Source organism: Lampris incognitus, chromosome 15, assembly GCF_029633865.1.
Source record: "Lampris incognitus isolate fLamInc1 chromosome 15, fLamInc1.hap2, whole genome shotgun sequence".
Classification (NCBI taxonomy): domain Eukaryota; kingdom Metazoa; phylum Chordata; class Actinopteri; order Lampriformes; family Lampridae; genus Lampris; species Lampris incognitus.
Window position 1 is genome coordinate 29,621,203 of NC_079225.1, and position 15,789 is coordinate 29,636,991.

At 48.3% G+C, this 15,789-nt stretch overlaps 1 protein-coding gene across 2 annotated transcripts in view; it reads right to left on the reverse strand.

Annotated features, from left to right (window-relative positions):
• The window catches only part of evlb (Enah/Vasp-like b), a 51,399-nt gene that overhangs the window by 11,617 nt on the left and 23,993 nt on the right, over positions 1-15,789 (reverse strand). For both annotated transcript variants that reach the window (XM_056294623.1, XM_056294622.1), the window contains exons 2-3: positions 14,680-14,848; positions 7,477-7,654 (exon numbers count right to left, since the gene is read on the reverse strand). In XM_056294623.1, coding sequence (XP_056150598.1) covers positions 7,477-7,654; positions 14,680-14,848 — 347 coding nt within the window. The remainder of the gene's footprint in view (positions 1-7,476; positions 7,655-14,679; positions 14,849-15,789) is intronic.

Sequence of the window (15,789 nt, forward strand, 5' to 3'; positions counted from 1 at the left end):
TAGTTCACATTTTTTCTTTTTCTTTTTCCCCCTTTTTCTCCCAATTGTACTTTGCCAATTACCCCACTCTTCCGAGCCGTCCCGGTTGCTGCTCCACCCCCTCTGCTGATCCGGGGAGGGTTGCAGACTACCACATGCCTCCTCCGACACATGTGGGGTCGCCAGCCACTTCTTTTCACCTGACAGTGAGGAGTTTCACCAGGGGGACATAGCACATGGGAGGATCACGCTATTCCCCCCAGTCCCCCCCGAACAGATGCCCTGACCGACCAGAGGAGGCGCTAGTGCAGCGACCAGGCCACACCTAAATCTGGCTTCCCACCCGCAGACACGGCCAATTGTGTCTGTAGGGACGCCCGACCAAGCCGGAGGTAACACGGGGATTCCGTGTTGGTAGGCAACGGAATAGAACAACACCCGGACGCCCGTTCACATCTTTTCTATAAGCATTTCAATACAAAGACATTCAAATACTAACACTGCTAAACTAGGTCCACAATTTTTTTACTGGTAGTTGTCCAATTCTCTTCCTTTCACCATGTGAGACGTTCAATGTGAGACGTTCAAAACAGTAATTCTTATCATATTTGGTATGCACAAAATGGAAACATGTGCACACCACAACAAAGCACATACATATGTAATGTATTTGTTGAACTGTGCTGGGTGGAGGGCGATCCCGATTCTTGAACAATAACTTTCATGTTGTCTGAGCCAGGCAGAGAATCGCTGTGGACATCATCTGCACATCAGACAGAGCTCCGGCTGGCCCTGTGGGCCGTGTCCTCATATCACCCACAGTGGTCTACTGGGGAGACATGACCCCCCAGTGGCTTCACAATACCACAACTAAACTGCTGTCTGTGAACAGTATACACTTGACAAATACACAAGGAGACAACTCATAACTTACACACACACACAAACACACACACACACACACACACACATATACCATGTCCCCCTGTACTTGTGGGGACCCCTCATTGACTACATTCATTCCCTAGCCTTTAACCCTAACCTTAACCATCAAAACCACATGCCTAACCTTAACCCTTACCCTAACCTTAACTTAATCCTAATTCTAACCTTAACCCTAAACCCAAGTCCTTACCCTAAAACAGACCCTTTTCTTCATGGGGACCCATAAAATGTCCCCCCAGGGTAGGTGGTTTCAGGTTTTTCTATACAAATGTCCTCATTAGGATATAAAAACTTGCTAAACACACACACACACACACACACACACACACACACACACACACACACACACACACACACACTAGCAAACTTAAGAGTCATCATAAATGCTGTAGCTATGATTGGACAGTGTCAGGTCAGTATTTTGCAGACTAAAAGCAGGGTGGCAGAGCGGGGGAGCGAGGTCTGGTGTGAGTTTGAACGGATATCTTCAAGCAGACGGGCCTCAATTGGAAACAGACGATATTCCGACGGCTGCGGTTGCTGGGAGAGTAACCGCACATTGCGCCACAGCTCCTGTAACATCTACTTTTTGGGGTCAAAGGTCACAGTCAGGGCAGCTCACTGTCACCCAGGACGAGGTACGCTTCGGGGGCAGAAAACAAAAGAACAAATCTATTTTTGTTTTTTTCTGTTTCTTTGCTACGCATTGGATTTATAAATTACAGCTACAAAATTCGGCGGAACGATAAGCGCTGACGAGTGAAGCACGAGGTAAGGGGTGGGGTTGAGGTGGGGCAGTCTACCAAAGGAAGGACACAGAAATCAGACAGAGGGCAATGGGAAGTGAAGTCAGTTTATTGATTTACAAACGAGGCAGAGGCGAAGACTCATGGGACGAGAGATAACAATCAATTCCCGGTTAATTGGCGAGTAACGGAGCGTGTGATTCTCCCAATCGTCGTGTTTTCGTACACAGAGCGATATCAGCTCCGTTGTGAAGGTGATGTAATCCACTTGAAACCATTAGGAGGATCTAAGGATAAAGGGAAAGTGCCTATAAAGAAAATGTCATCTATTTGTGACAACAAGATGATGACAAGACGGCGTAAACTTAAGGCTGACAGTGAAAGTATAGAAAGCGTTGGCGGGTGTGGGCACAGAGGTACTAGTGTCAATCCAGGATCAGAGGTTGAGTCATCTGATAATGTGCATCCTGCAGGACTGGAGTGAAAAACCAGCCTGAGCTGTAAACTTCTATAATTAGATAGCCTAACGGATGCAATGCAAGCTTTCAGAGTGGTGATGCTTGTTGCTCTGCTGTTTTTGTTCCTCAAAACCAATTTGTTTTACAATTCATTTGCAATGCATGTGTAAGTCTGGGGCGTATTGAATCAACCCTTAAAATATTGCATGATACGTTCTTTTTTTTTTCTCCTCAATTGTATCCGGCCAATTAGTCCACTCTTACGAGCTGTCCCGGTCGCTGCTCCACCCCCTCTGCTGATCCGGGGAGGGCTGCGGCCTCCTCCGCTACATGTGGAGTCACCAGCCACTTCTTTTCACCCGACAGTGAGGAGTTTCGCCAGGGGGATGTGCACATGGGAGGACCACGCTATTCCCCCCAGTTCCCCCTTCCCCCCTGAACAGGTGCCCCCATCAACCAGAGGAGGTGCTAGTGCAGCGACCAGGACACATACCCACATCTGGCTTCTCACTCACAGACACAGCCAATTGTGTCTGTAGGGACGCTCAACCAAGCCAGAGGTAACACGTGGATTCGAACCGGTGATCCCAATGTTGGTAGGCAACGGATTCAGGGCCAGTTTTATGTAGCTGACGCTGCACTTTGACCCCGATGCATGTGAGGTGCTTTCAGTCCCAGCTGCCAGAGCTTACATGTTTGGTCCTCAACCATATTTGTTTTGGCATTACAATAGCGGTTGCAACAAAGCATGCACGGTGTTGTCCCTGCATCGCTTGCTCTGCGAGTTAAGGCTGGCCATAATGGAGCTTGTCAGCGACCAGGACACATACCCACATCCGGCTTCCCACCCGCAGACACGGCCGATTGTGTCTGTAGGGCTGCCCGACCAAGCCGGAGGTAACACGGGGATTTGAACCGGTGATCCCTTTGTCGGTAGGCAACGGAATAGACCGCTATGCCACCCCGACGCCCCTTGCATGATACTTTCAGACAGCCACATTTTACTACTGCCACAGTTTAGAGGAACAAAGTGTGTGTGTGTGTGTGTGTGTGTGTGTGTGTGTGTGTGTGTGTGTGTGTGTGTGTGTGTGTGTGTAATGTGCATGGTTTCATTATATTCATTGACCTAAGCTTGTGTTGCTGATAAATACCACCAGCTAATTTTCCAGAAAGCAGCACAGCACCGTAATGGCCGACAACAACCAATGAATTAGTCTACCAAAAATCCCGAATCTTCTCTTTGTCAGCGGCGGTCCATTACATGACTGTTTTTGCATCTCAACCGACACCCGCCGATGCTCACACTTTGAAAAAAAAAAAAGGTCACTCCGTGGCAACCCGGTGATGCTAATGGCTGCCAATGATCAAGTAACACAGCACCGAAATCACACAAGACAATAGAAGAACCTGACCAAGCTGTCTATGAACAGCCGCCAAATTGCTACCTTTTGGCAGATGGACACACACACACACACACACACACACACACACACACACACACACACACACACACACACACACACACACACACACACACACACATAGCTTGACTATAGACGTGCATAGCAAATAGGGACTTGCTCTATTTCAAATATTTACAATCCCTGCAGAGGCACAACAAGCATGAAGGGCTTCACAGTTGTTCCCCAAAGAGCAGAGGAAAACCGATGCCTCGCACAAGTCTTACTTTTGAGTTTCCTGATGGATTTCAGCCATACTGTCACCCCCAACCCCAACCGTCACTGTTTGGAAATACAAATACAGGATAGATGGAGTATGGATGTGGACTGACATGCCTAATGTTGACTTTAGAGGAACTATGGCTTTTCACATACAGTGGAATTCTAGTTACAGTCACAGCCCACCGACGCCAGTGTTATAAACTTCATCATCTACTTGAATACCAAAAGATTTCCAGAACATTGTCATAACGTCTATTTGGCTTACTGGTAACTCGTTAACTGACATCCCTCGTCATAACGTGAAATCAGTGTGAAAATGAGTGTCAGCCATGCACATAGCATACATCGGTCAGTTGTAAGAGTGACAATGGACATCACACGGTCGTCACAACTGATGAAAAAAAAATCTGTCCTGCAGATACACAGGCAGGTAAACCAACACTGCACACAAACACAAAGCTGTACTACCTACATGACATGGTGAAGAGGAAGAAACGGCTGTAGCACACACAGAAGCACTGACAGACCCACTCCCTGCTGACCATCGCTCACCCTGGCCTACCCTTCCTCCTCGTCCTCCCCCTCCTCTTCCATCACCCCTCTCTCCACCCTTTCTCACATGTAGCCTCTCCCTGCTTCTGCCCTTCTCCTCTCAGCCCCCCAGTATCATGTGTCATCTCCTTGTAACCCACACCTGTATGGAAGCAGCAGTGCAGCCGGCATCACTCGGTTAATGATTCAAAGGGTCAGGTGACCCCGGGCGGCTGAGCGGCTGGAGCGCTATCCCAAATATACTTGGGCCGCTATGGGTTCAAGTCCAGTTTTGATCATTCCCTCCATCCAAAGCCCCCATCACATAATCAATTCAACCGTTACCTGTTTTACGATGCAAAACTGCCCCAAACCTATTTATAAAAAAAAATAAAATCCTACGATAAATGAACAAATACTATTTAATATCAAAGGGTCGCCCTCTGACAACTGATCTGTTTATCGACGTTGCAGCAGGTTATGGCACCTCCAGACCACTAGAGGGCGGATCCAAAACAGCTTGGCATTACAAACATGGTGATGAGATTTACCCACTTCGCTTCTCGGGTATGGTCAAAGCTAGAGCTAGTTTACACACTAAAATCAGACTAAGAGACGGCTGGAGGGCTGCAGGAGGAAACACACGAACACTTCTGCTGCTGCTGCCACCAAAGTTATGAACAGCAACCATGAGAAGCACTTACTTTCTTTCTTTTTCTGTCGTTCCTTTTCTTCATCAGCCACACATCACAGCCACACTTCCTCTCTTGCTTAACCCTCATCTTGCTCTGCAGATGTTGATATGGCAGTGACTTTGTTGTGAGTTTAATGTGTGTGCACGTGTGTGTGTGCATGTGTGTGCATGCATGTTAGTGAGCAATTCTGAGAGATGAGAAGTACATCTGCATATACCCTAACACTCACACCTACAAAAGACATGCGCCTGCCTGCGTGCATGTGTGTGCGTGTGTGTGTGTGTGTGTGTGTGTGTGTGTGTGTGTGTGTGTGTGTGTGTGTATCTTTGCCAACATGAAACTGACTTTATACCTGCGTGTACGCATGCAGATCAAATCTATTTAGTGTGTGACCGTCCTCCCTGTCCTAGCGATTCATGTGAGACATGGGCTATTCTTCTAACGTCAGTCCATCTCTCTGTCTAGAGTATTAATCTATGCAGTGTGTTTACATTGCACATGTGCTGCTTGACAGCTGTCACTCGAGCCCCCTTTGTTCCCCTATCTTGTGCTGTTAAGCAGATGAAAAGATCTGCTCTGTACCACTAGGCCCAGGGGAGCCCTTCTCAATGACTCGTTCTAATTAAGAGACGGATGGAGGGCTGCAGGAGGAAACACACCAACGCTTCTAATGCTGCTGCCTCCAGAGTTATGAACAGCAGTCATTAGAAGCACTTCCTTTCTTCCTCTTTCATTCCTTCTTTCCCACCAGCTACACATCACTCACTTCTTCTCTTTGCTTAACCCTCGTCGTGCTCTGCAGATATTGATGGCAGTGACTGTGTTGTGAAGTATGTGTGTGTGTGTGTGTGTGTGTGTGTGTGTGTGTGTGTGTGTGTGTGTGTGTGTGTGTGTGTGTGTGTGTGTGTGTGTGTGGCCTCAGTGATGTGAATCCAAATAAACCATCTAAGCTCAATTAACAATCTCATCTATGCTTTCTATATAGGTATATTAGAGTGTCGATGTCCCAAGCCCAAGTGTGATTGAATGTTGAGAGGAACGAATGTCGACACCCTGACATTAAAATGGCTGACGTAGGAGGTTTTCCATTCGCGAGCAGAGGCATGACGAAAAGACCAGCCGTCACGGATCACTTGGCCAATCCTTGATTAATGCCGTTAGTTTCTTGACTTGTGTAGTTTGCCATCGCGTCCAGTAGATGGGGCTGTGTTTTCCAGTGAGACCTCGGTGCTAAGACGGGGGGCCAGGATGTTTAGGTCATGTTGTTCTGGTCGAAGTGGCGAGGCAAATTTAGAGAGACTGCTTGAGGATGGTATTTTTTTTTCATGGTGGAGATAAAGAAACGGAGACAGGGTCAATAATTCCACCTTCCTCCATACCCTGCTGACAATGATCTGTTATTACGCTGCTTCAAGGCTAAACCCGACCACTTCAATGTCCAAGTGGCGTGGTGCCATTCAGCTTCTCCACAGTCTGGGAAGCGAGTGATAAAATGCCCCCCCCCTGGATGAAACTACGCACAGCGAGGATGTGAACAAAACCGAGAGCCGCCTCACAGAGGAGTGATACGGGGGACGGGATCTCAGTGAGGGTGTAAGAAAGGGGTTGGCGGGAGTTGTGGCTGAGTGGCAGCGGTCTAAACGAAGTCTGACGGAGAGGATCCTCTGCACTCTGAAACTGTGGGCCCATATTTATATCAATATCAAAACCTGCCCATTTCGGAGAGGGCTTTTATTTAATCTGCTGCGATGCGGGCTGTTATATTCCTGCCCCGAAAATGACCCTCGTCATGTTGATGGAAAAATACCTTTCACTCGTGTGAAATAAGGCCTCCCTTGACTGTGTCGGCCATGTCTGGTCACACAAGCTCACTCTCAGTGCCGCTCTGAGCCATATGCGAGGGCTCAAGGTCCTATAAATACCCCCTCATCCTTTCCAGAAGGTAGGTTAATGGGTCAACAGCCAAGGGTCAGACAGTAACTGAGTGAAGTAAAGTAAATTAATTTGTATGCGTGTGTGTGTGTGTGTGTGATCTTATTTTTGTGCTTTTGCATGCACGGGCACCCAGCGTGCACATCAGAGTGTGAATGTTAAATTGTGCGGCTGTGTGTGGGTGTGTCTTTGTGTGTGTACGTGTGTGTGTGCGTGGACCCCTGGACTTCATTAGTGGTGTTTAGTATAGTTAATCCCTCTCTGCTATGACCTGAGATGACTTCACCATCTGCCCAGCTCCCAGAGGGATAGGTGTCATTAGCATATTACCTCGCGGCGGTCTTCAAATAGGAATTCAGCGTCCAGATGCAAACTGTCTTAACTCTTAAAAACCTCAGCCTCTGAAAATAATCTCGAATTGACTTTCTGACAGATTCTGCACGCACGTTCAGCCAAGCGCCGGCTGCCTCTGTTATGGTGTACTGCTGCATGCTGAGAGAGCACAAACCTCCATCCTGGGTGCTGAGGACATTGAGAGCAAAGAGCATGGCGTTGGAAAAGGTGGTGGCCTCCTCCTTGCTTGCAAAGTTGAGGCCATAAACCTGCCTGGCGTCCCGCCACTGATGAAAGGTAGGGGTGGCCTGGTTGTACTTCAGGCCCTTCACTATGGAGTAGTTGATAACAACCTAAGAGGAAGAAGATGAGACATAGAGAATCACTACCAGAACGAAAACTCCGGTGGTGTGGGTCAGCTCGCCGAGTGGCTCACATGAAACACAATGTAAAATGAAACAATTAAATTGACTAGATTGGAAAGTTAAGGAAAAGAAAGGGGAGCGAGAAGTTAAGTTAGGGAGGGATTCGAGGGGATGGAGAAAGGAAATAGAGAAGACAGAGAGACCTATAACTATCCTTTAATAGCCACATTTTCTGAAGCACTACTTTGAAACATCTATTCCGTTTTCATGATGGAAAGAAGACACGAGAGACTAACAGGATCCAACAGCATGCTCTCCTGGCTCTGCTTGCCAGGAAAAGTCCCTTTTTTGTGTGTGTAGGCCACGCCATTAATCATTGTTGCAGCCGCTGGTGTTAAAAGCACTTATGACCTGTCAAACTTGTCTCGAGAAGGACCATGATACAAAGAAAATATTCAAAGTAAAATGTTGCAAGCACTATGAGGTATAAGTTGGAAGAAAAGTGGTCATAAAAACATACTTCATGCCATTATTTTTGGCAAAGTTAATGCTACACTGACTGTACGCTGACTCCAAAGGCTGGTGCACACCAGCCGTGGATGCACACCATGGGAAACGGTATAGTTATACAACGCAATGCACCATCAACTTTCTACAGTGATGAAATTGGGCACAATTGCCCCAGAACGGAGTGATTCAACGGCACATCTCAGAGGATGGTAGTTCACACACACACATAAAGGGATAAACTGCAGAGTATAATAGTAGTAGTTCAGAGCACGTGCACAAAAGCTTGTCACATTGCATTTAAATGGCTTTTAGTAGCAGCTATAGATGAAGCTGTGACGTTTGAATAGCCAATCATTTCTTGCCCTTTCGTCATTCTGGTTCAACTGCATCAGACGACGTTTCATAATCTTGGCTATAGGGTTCAAACAACAAGCATTTTACAGGGAAAAATGTTAGCGTCAACTTTGTACACGTCTTGGCGCATGCTCAATAATCCAGGTAAGAAAATCAAAGAAAATTGAAGCCGTTCATCTGACAGATACGTTCGATCACTCATCTAAGTGACCTCCTCAGTCTAAACTGACTGCAGGTATCCCCCACCCCTTATAAACAATACACTCGCCTAATGACCGAAACCAACGACCAGTTTCATATGCAAATTTGGGTGTGACCTTTAACTAGAGTTTCAATGGCCATGTGTACTATAAATATATGCAACTGTATGGTACTATATTGTTTATAAGGGGTGGGGATACCTGCAGTCAGTTCAGACTGAAGATGTCACTGGTCTGTCAATGAACGTTGTATCCGGATGAACTGATTCAACCTTCTTTTAGCTTTTACAAGGGTTTCTCATTCAATGCGTCCAAGTCAAGTTCTTTCAAAATGTCTCTTGAGCATAAAAGTAGATGAGGGTGAAGTCTCACCACAGATCCCTGAGCAGTGTTAGTCGTGGGTTGCATGTGATTGCACATCCTGCAGCCTCAAAGAAGATGTCTGTCTATCGGTCTGTTCCCCCTATTGGTGTATCTATGATTATGTTTGTTATTTTTCAATTTCCACTTTGAGTCCCACAGAATTTGAAGGGAGCCTATGATGTAATATGGTAATGAGACGCTGGGCCACTGGGAGACAGACAGACGGCTAGGCTATCAAAGCACACTGTAGAGAGGGATTAATACTACTGAATACCGCTGATGAAGTACAGGGCTCACACACACACACACACACACACACACACACTTGCTTGCTTGCTTTAGGTTGTCCGTCGTGTCCGATGATGACAATCCTGCCTCTGTCACTTGTGAGTCTTCTTATGGCTGTAAAGCCCAATCCGCGATCCACAATGTCTGCCACAGACAGAACAGGTGAAATCACTGACTGGGGGTGTAGGTGTGGTACTGGCTTCATGTCTCTTCAGACGTCTTCTGGTCCGTCGATCACCGCGGTCCTTCTCGAGGTTTTGCACCCCTTGTTGACAGAGCTGCCGCCAGATGGAGCGTTGGGCGGCAGTGTCTTCCAGCTGGCTCGGGTTCAGGCCGCACTTCTTTATGATGGTCTTCAGCTGGTCTTTGTACCGTTTTTCTGGCCCCCTGCCAAGCGGCGGCCAAGATGTAGCTGGCCATACAGCACTTTACGCGGTAAGCGCTCCTTTGGCATCCTGATGACGTGACCGAGCCATCGAAGTTGGTGCTGGGTGACGGTAGCCTCCATGCTGATGTAGTTGGTCTTGCGGAGTATTTCAGTATGGGGCACTCGGTCACGCCAGGTTATCCTCAGGATGCATTGTAGGCATCTGATGTGGAAGGCCTCAAGCATCCTGAGGTGGTGGCTGTACAGGGTCCACGCCTCACAGCTGTAGAGGAGAGTCGTGATGACAACTGCCAAGTAGACAGATATTTTGGTGTGGAGGTTGAGGTCTTTGTTTTGAAAGACCCTTCTCCTAAGTCTGCCAAAAGAGGATGACGCTTGTTTAATCCGGTTTTGCATCTCCCTGTCGATGCTGCAGTCGTCAGAGAGAAAGCTGCCCAGGTATTTGAAGGATTCCACTGTTGCAAGTGGTTTGTCGGAGATGTTGAAGGTTGGTGAATGAGATGGAGGAGTAGATGCCCACTGGCATACTACTTCAGTCTTTGTCACATTTATAGAGAGCCCCAGCCTACCATACGCCCTTGTAGCAGCTGCAAGGGTAGCTTGTAGTGCCTCGGGTGTGTGGGCCACAACTGCACAGTCATCTGCGTACTGTAACTCAATGATGTGCTCCGATGTCATTTTTGTGACCGCTTGGAGCCTACGGATGTTAAATAGGTTTCCATCTAGTCTGAAGTCCACAGTAACCCCACTGTCCTTCCTGATTTCCTTGTGGAGCAGCAATGTCACACACAGGAGGAAGATGTTAAAAAGAACTGGAGCAAGGATGCACCCCTGACGTACCCCGGTGCACACCCTGAAGGGCTCAGATTCCTGGCCTCCAATGGTCACACGTGCCATCATCCCCACGTGAAATCTTTGAAGGATGTTGACAAACTTTCGTGGACAGCCAAACTTCAGGAGGATGTTCCATAGGATGTCCCTGTTGACTGTGTCGAAAGCCTTTGACAGGTCGATGAAGGCTATGAAGAGGTTCTGATGTTGCTCCCTGCACTTCTCTTGGAGTTGCCGTGCTGTGAACACCATGTCCACAGTACTCCTATTCCTCCTAAACCCACACTGTGACTCAGGCAACAGCTCCTCTGAGATGTGTTTTACCAGCCTGTGTAACATGAGTTTGGCCAGGACTTTTCCAGCAACAGCCAGTAGTGAAATGCCACGGCTGTTGCAACAGAGGGACTTGTCTCCTTTGCCTTTATATATGGAGATGATGTTAGCATCCCTCCACTGCTGAGGGACAGTTTCGTTCTTCCATACGTGTGAGATGAACAGGAAAAGTGCACGGGTGCAGAGGTAGCCTCCCTGTTTAAAAATCTCTGCAGGGATACTGTCAGGGCCAGGGGTCTTGTTATTTTTCAGCGACCTAACTGCACAATGAACCTCTTCAAAGGTTGGTGGAAGGTCAAGGTCTTGGATGGTGGGGCGGACAGGTAGTTCATCCAAGATCGAGGGATCGGTTGGGGAGGGCTGGTTCAAAAGAGTCTCAAAATGTTCTGCCCATCTTTTTGTGATGAGTTTCTGGTCTTTTATGAGGGTGGTACCATCATCAGACTTCAGGGGGGAGACAGAGCAGTTTCTTGGGCCATAGATGGTTTTCACTGCATCATAAAAGTTGTGCATATCATTTCTATCGGCATGGGATTGTATTTCATTTGCCTTCGATATCCACCACTCATTCTGCAGGGCACGCAATTTTGACTGCACCTCTCTCCTGGATGCTTGCCATTGTTGCCGGAGTGTAGCTGATGTGGGATTGTTGAGGACAGCACTGTGTGCTTTATGCATGCCTTTGAGTATGGAAGTTATTGTGCCTGTGTTGTCATTGAACCAGTCCTGGTGTTTTCTGCTCTTGTAACCGATGGATTGGGATGCTGCCTTGTAGAGTCTGGAGCTCACGGAAGACCATTTCCTGTCAATGGAATCATCCGTGCTCAAGAGAAGCTCAATGTCTTCCAGGTTTTCAGCCAGAGAGAGGCGGAGATTGTTCTGGACCTCAGCCTTTTCTAGCCGGGTACAGTCAAGCCTCTTCTTTCCTGACCTTTGGAGACGAACAGCAGGGCGTACCTCCACCTGGAGCCTGGTCATGATGAGCCGGTGATCTGTCCAGCACTCAGCACCTCTCATTGCACGAGTGAGTAAGACGTCTTTTGTATCAGCACGTCTCACAATGATGTAGTCCAATAGGTGCCAATGTTTGGAGCGTGGGTGCATCCAGGATGTTTTGTGCTTGTTTTTTAATTGGAAGAGGGTGTTTGTGATGGTCAAGCCATGCTCAGCACAGAGGCTTAGGAGGCGCAGTCCATTTGCATTGACTTTCCCAATGCAATGCCCACCAATGACACCACTCCACACCTTGTTGTCTTTCCCCACTCTGGCATTGAAATCGCCCAGCAAAAAGATCTTGTCCTCCTTGGGTATATGACGGAGAGCCTCATCTAGTGACTGATAGAAGCGGTCCTTTACGTCATCCTCTGATGGCAGTGTTGGTGCATAGGCACCTAGGAGGGTGGCATAACGTTTCTTGGCCAGAGGGATCCTGAGCGACATGAGTCTTTCACTTATGCCAATCGGTGTTTCAGTGAGTCTTGGTAGGAGGCTGTTTTTTATTGCAAATCCCACACCATGCTGATGTTGTCCTCCTGCAGGGTATCCCTTCCAGAAGAAGGTGTAGGTGTCCTCCTTCAGGGAGCCTTCATCCAAGAACCTGGTTTCACTGAGTGCAGCAATGTCAATATTGTAGCGATTGAGTTCCGCTGCAATTAGTGCAGTCCTTCGCTGAGGTCTTTCGGCATTAACGTCCAGCAGAGTTCTTATGTTCCATGTTGCCAGTTTAAAGGGAATTATTTTCTTTTTTTTATTTCGACCGCAGAGTGGAATGTCCCGATAGGTGCGGTAGCCTATCCAGGATGTTTTGAGTGGGCAATGTTTAGGCCACCTTTTCTAGGCCCCTCCCCAGTTGGGGTGAGCGGTGTGGCTCCTAAATAGGGCTGCTCAGACACACAGGGGTCTGCCGAGAGCAGCTGCCACTCAAGCCCAGCTGCTGGCGACCATGAATAGCCCTGTGCCGCTGGCGTGCAGGGGTCTGATTAGGAGCTTCCAGTGCATTCATACCTGCTCCCGTCACCAGACACCCCATCGCCGCCAGACTTTGATCCATATTCCGGTTGCTGGTCTCACCGAGGCAGAGGTGGATACCTGCGCAAAGAGATTATTTACAGTGCCGCTGGGGGTGCGCATGTCCCAGCAGCACTTCTTCACTGTGAGAGGGTGGGATCTGGTGGCAAGGGGGGCCCAAGACGACCAGCACTCTTCCACAGCTGCAGGAGGCTGCAGGAGGCTGCCGGAGCTCCAGTCTGTCAGAGGACCGCCTATCGTGCGCCGCCATGCACATTGCTTTTCTCTCAGGGTGTGCTCCCCTAGCCTTTGTCGTCCTACACTTACCCACAAGGCAGTGGGACAGTGGTTGGTCAATGCCAGGGCGTATCCACTTCACATGGGCCTGCGCATTAGACCTCTGGGGACCACTGTAGCTCCGAGATCCCCTACAGTTTAGCCAGGGACCGCAAGGTACCCAGTTACCGTGTGTGGCCACGAGGAGGCACTGCAGGAGTCTTGGCGGTAGAGAGGCTATGTACCGGCAGGGGAGACTTACGCACTCGGCTCCTCTTTTCACCCCCACAAAGAGGGCTAGCCGGCGGCAGTAGCTGAGAGCAGAGAGTAGCAAGCAGAAGCAGCATGCAGCATGCACTAACTACAAGCACTACTACCCCAGTATTACTGCACTGACGCATCACACACGCCCTGTGCATCACACACACACACACACACACACACACACACACACACACACACACACACACACACACACACACACACACACACACACACACACACACACTACCATTCCAGCGTAGTGCCTAAACCTATTGAGCCACTACCTATATTAATTTCTAAACCTCTTTGCATGGGACAATAGGTGGGGGGGGTTTCCCCGGGGGGGGTGTTCCCCCTTTTTCTCCCCAATTGTACTTGGCCAATTACTCCACTCTTCTGAGTCGTCCCGGTCGCTGCTCCACCCCCTCTGCCGATCCGGGGAGGGCTGCAGACTAACACATGCCTCCTGCGATACATGTGGAGTCGCCAACCGCTTCTTTTCACCTGACAATGAGGAGTTTCACCAGGGGGACGTAGCGTGTGGGAGGATCATGCTATTCCCCCCAGTTCCCCCTCCCCCCGAACAGGTGCCTCGACCGACCAGAGGAGGCGCTAGTGCAACAACCAGGACACATACCCACATCCGGCTTCCCACCCGCAGACACGGCCAACTGTGTCTGTAGGGACGCCCGACCAAGCCGGAGGTAACACGGGGATTCGAACCGGCGATTCCTGTGTTGGTAGGCAACAGAATAGACCGCCACGCCACCCAGACGCCAGATAATAAAATTCCGAATAGTCTGAATGTATCTGAACTCTCTTCCTGTTGAACTAAGACAAACCAAGTCCCTAGCTTCTTTTAAATCTCATCTTAAAACTTTTCATTTCATGAAAGCTTTTACAAATGTTTGATATTTGGTTTTATTTATACTGTTCTTATGTTTACTCTTATCTATTTGGTCTTACTCTTATTTTTGCCTCGTCTGGTTTTATTTTGTTGTGAAGCACTTTGTAACATTGTTTTAGAAAAGTGCCATATGAATAAAATTGTTATTATTATTTTGATCAGTGAAATCTTTTGGAGCCATGGACGGCTGTAGTGTAGTAATATCAACATGAGAGGTAGTCCAAGCGAATCTCTTTGTCTGCTAATGTCCTTGTGTCATGTCCTTGACACTGGCACACATCCGGCTGGTTACCTGCTGATCTTGCAGTTTGACGCCCACCACTCTGAAGGTGTTGCTGGCAGTATTGTGGTAGATGTTGATGCGGCTGAAGCCCTGTTGCCCCGGCTTGATGGGCACCCACTTCTTACTGGTGTCATCGTACACCATGACCGAGGCCCGCGCCTGGCAGATACTCTGCTCACTGTGAATGAGGACAGGGACAGGGCGGAGAGACACAGAGTTAATTACAGTAAATGCTCTGCCCTGTGGACTCGGTTTGAAATCAATCAACCAATCAATCCATCAATCAGGTAGATAGACTGGCAGGTTGGTGCCGGTCGTTTACTATCCCCCAGGGAATATATTGTACCATATATGCATATTCAAAATAAAATGTGGCAGAGACAAATGTAGTCAACAAGAAAACACCCCAGTCCTCTAATCCTCTGTTGCAGTAATGGTCAAATCCAAATGTAATCAAGCACTTGTCCAGCATCTGCAGACGCTTTAAATGAGTGGACATAGTAGTGTGTGTGTGTGTGTGCCTCTAGGGTTGGGCCTGCCTGCCCTCCCATCTGACTGCATTTATCACAGCCCACTGAGGCACACTCTCCTCTGACCTTCACCATGCCACCCACACACACACACACACACACACACACACTACTACGTACACTGACTATAATAGACTGTAAATGTGCCACTAGTGCCACTTATGACAGGGACGTCTCATGGCCTCCTCCACAGGTTTAACCAGAGGACGATGACACATATGTGCTGGATCATTTACAGAAGAAAGTGCAAAGAGCAGAGAGGACACCAGACAAGGTGGGAACAAGGGAAGAACAAGTAGGAGAAAGAGGGGTTAGGAAAGGGGAGCAATGGGGGAAATATTTTGGCCGAAAAATGTTAGAATAACACGAACGATCCCATCTGTGTCTGCCTCCTAGCCAAGCTAAAATTAGTGGATCAGCCCCAGAGGCCTAGTGAAAAGCTGTGTCGGGGAAAAGAGAGGAAAAAGAGAGAGGGAGAGCAGGAGCTGGAAAGTGAGAGAGAGAGATGATTGTAGAAGACAACAGAAAGTTCTAGGATGCCCTGGCTGTTGGAGTCACAATACTAAACACCAAATGTCAGATAAAAAGT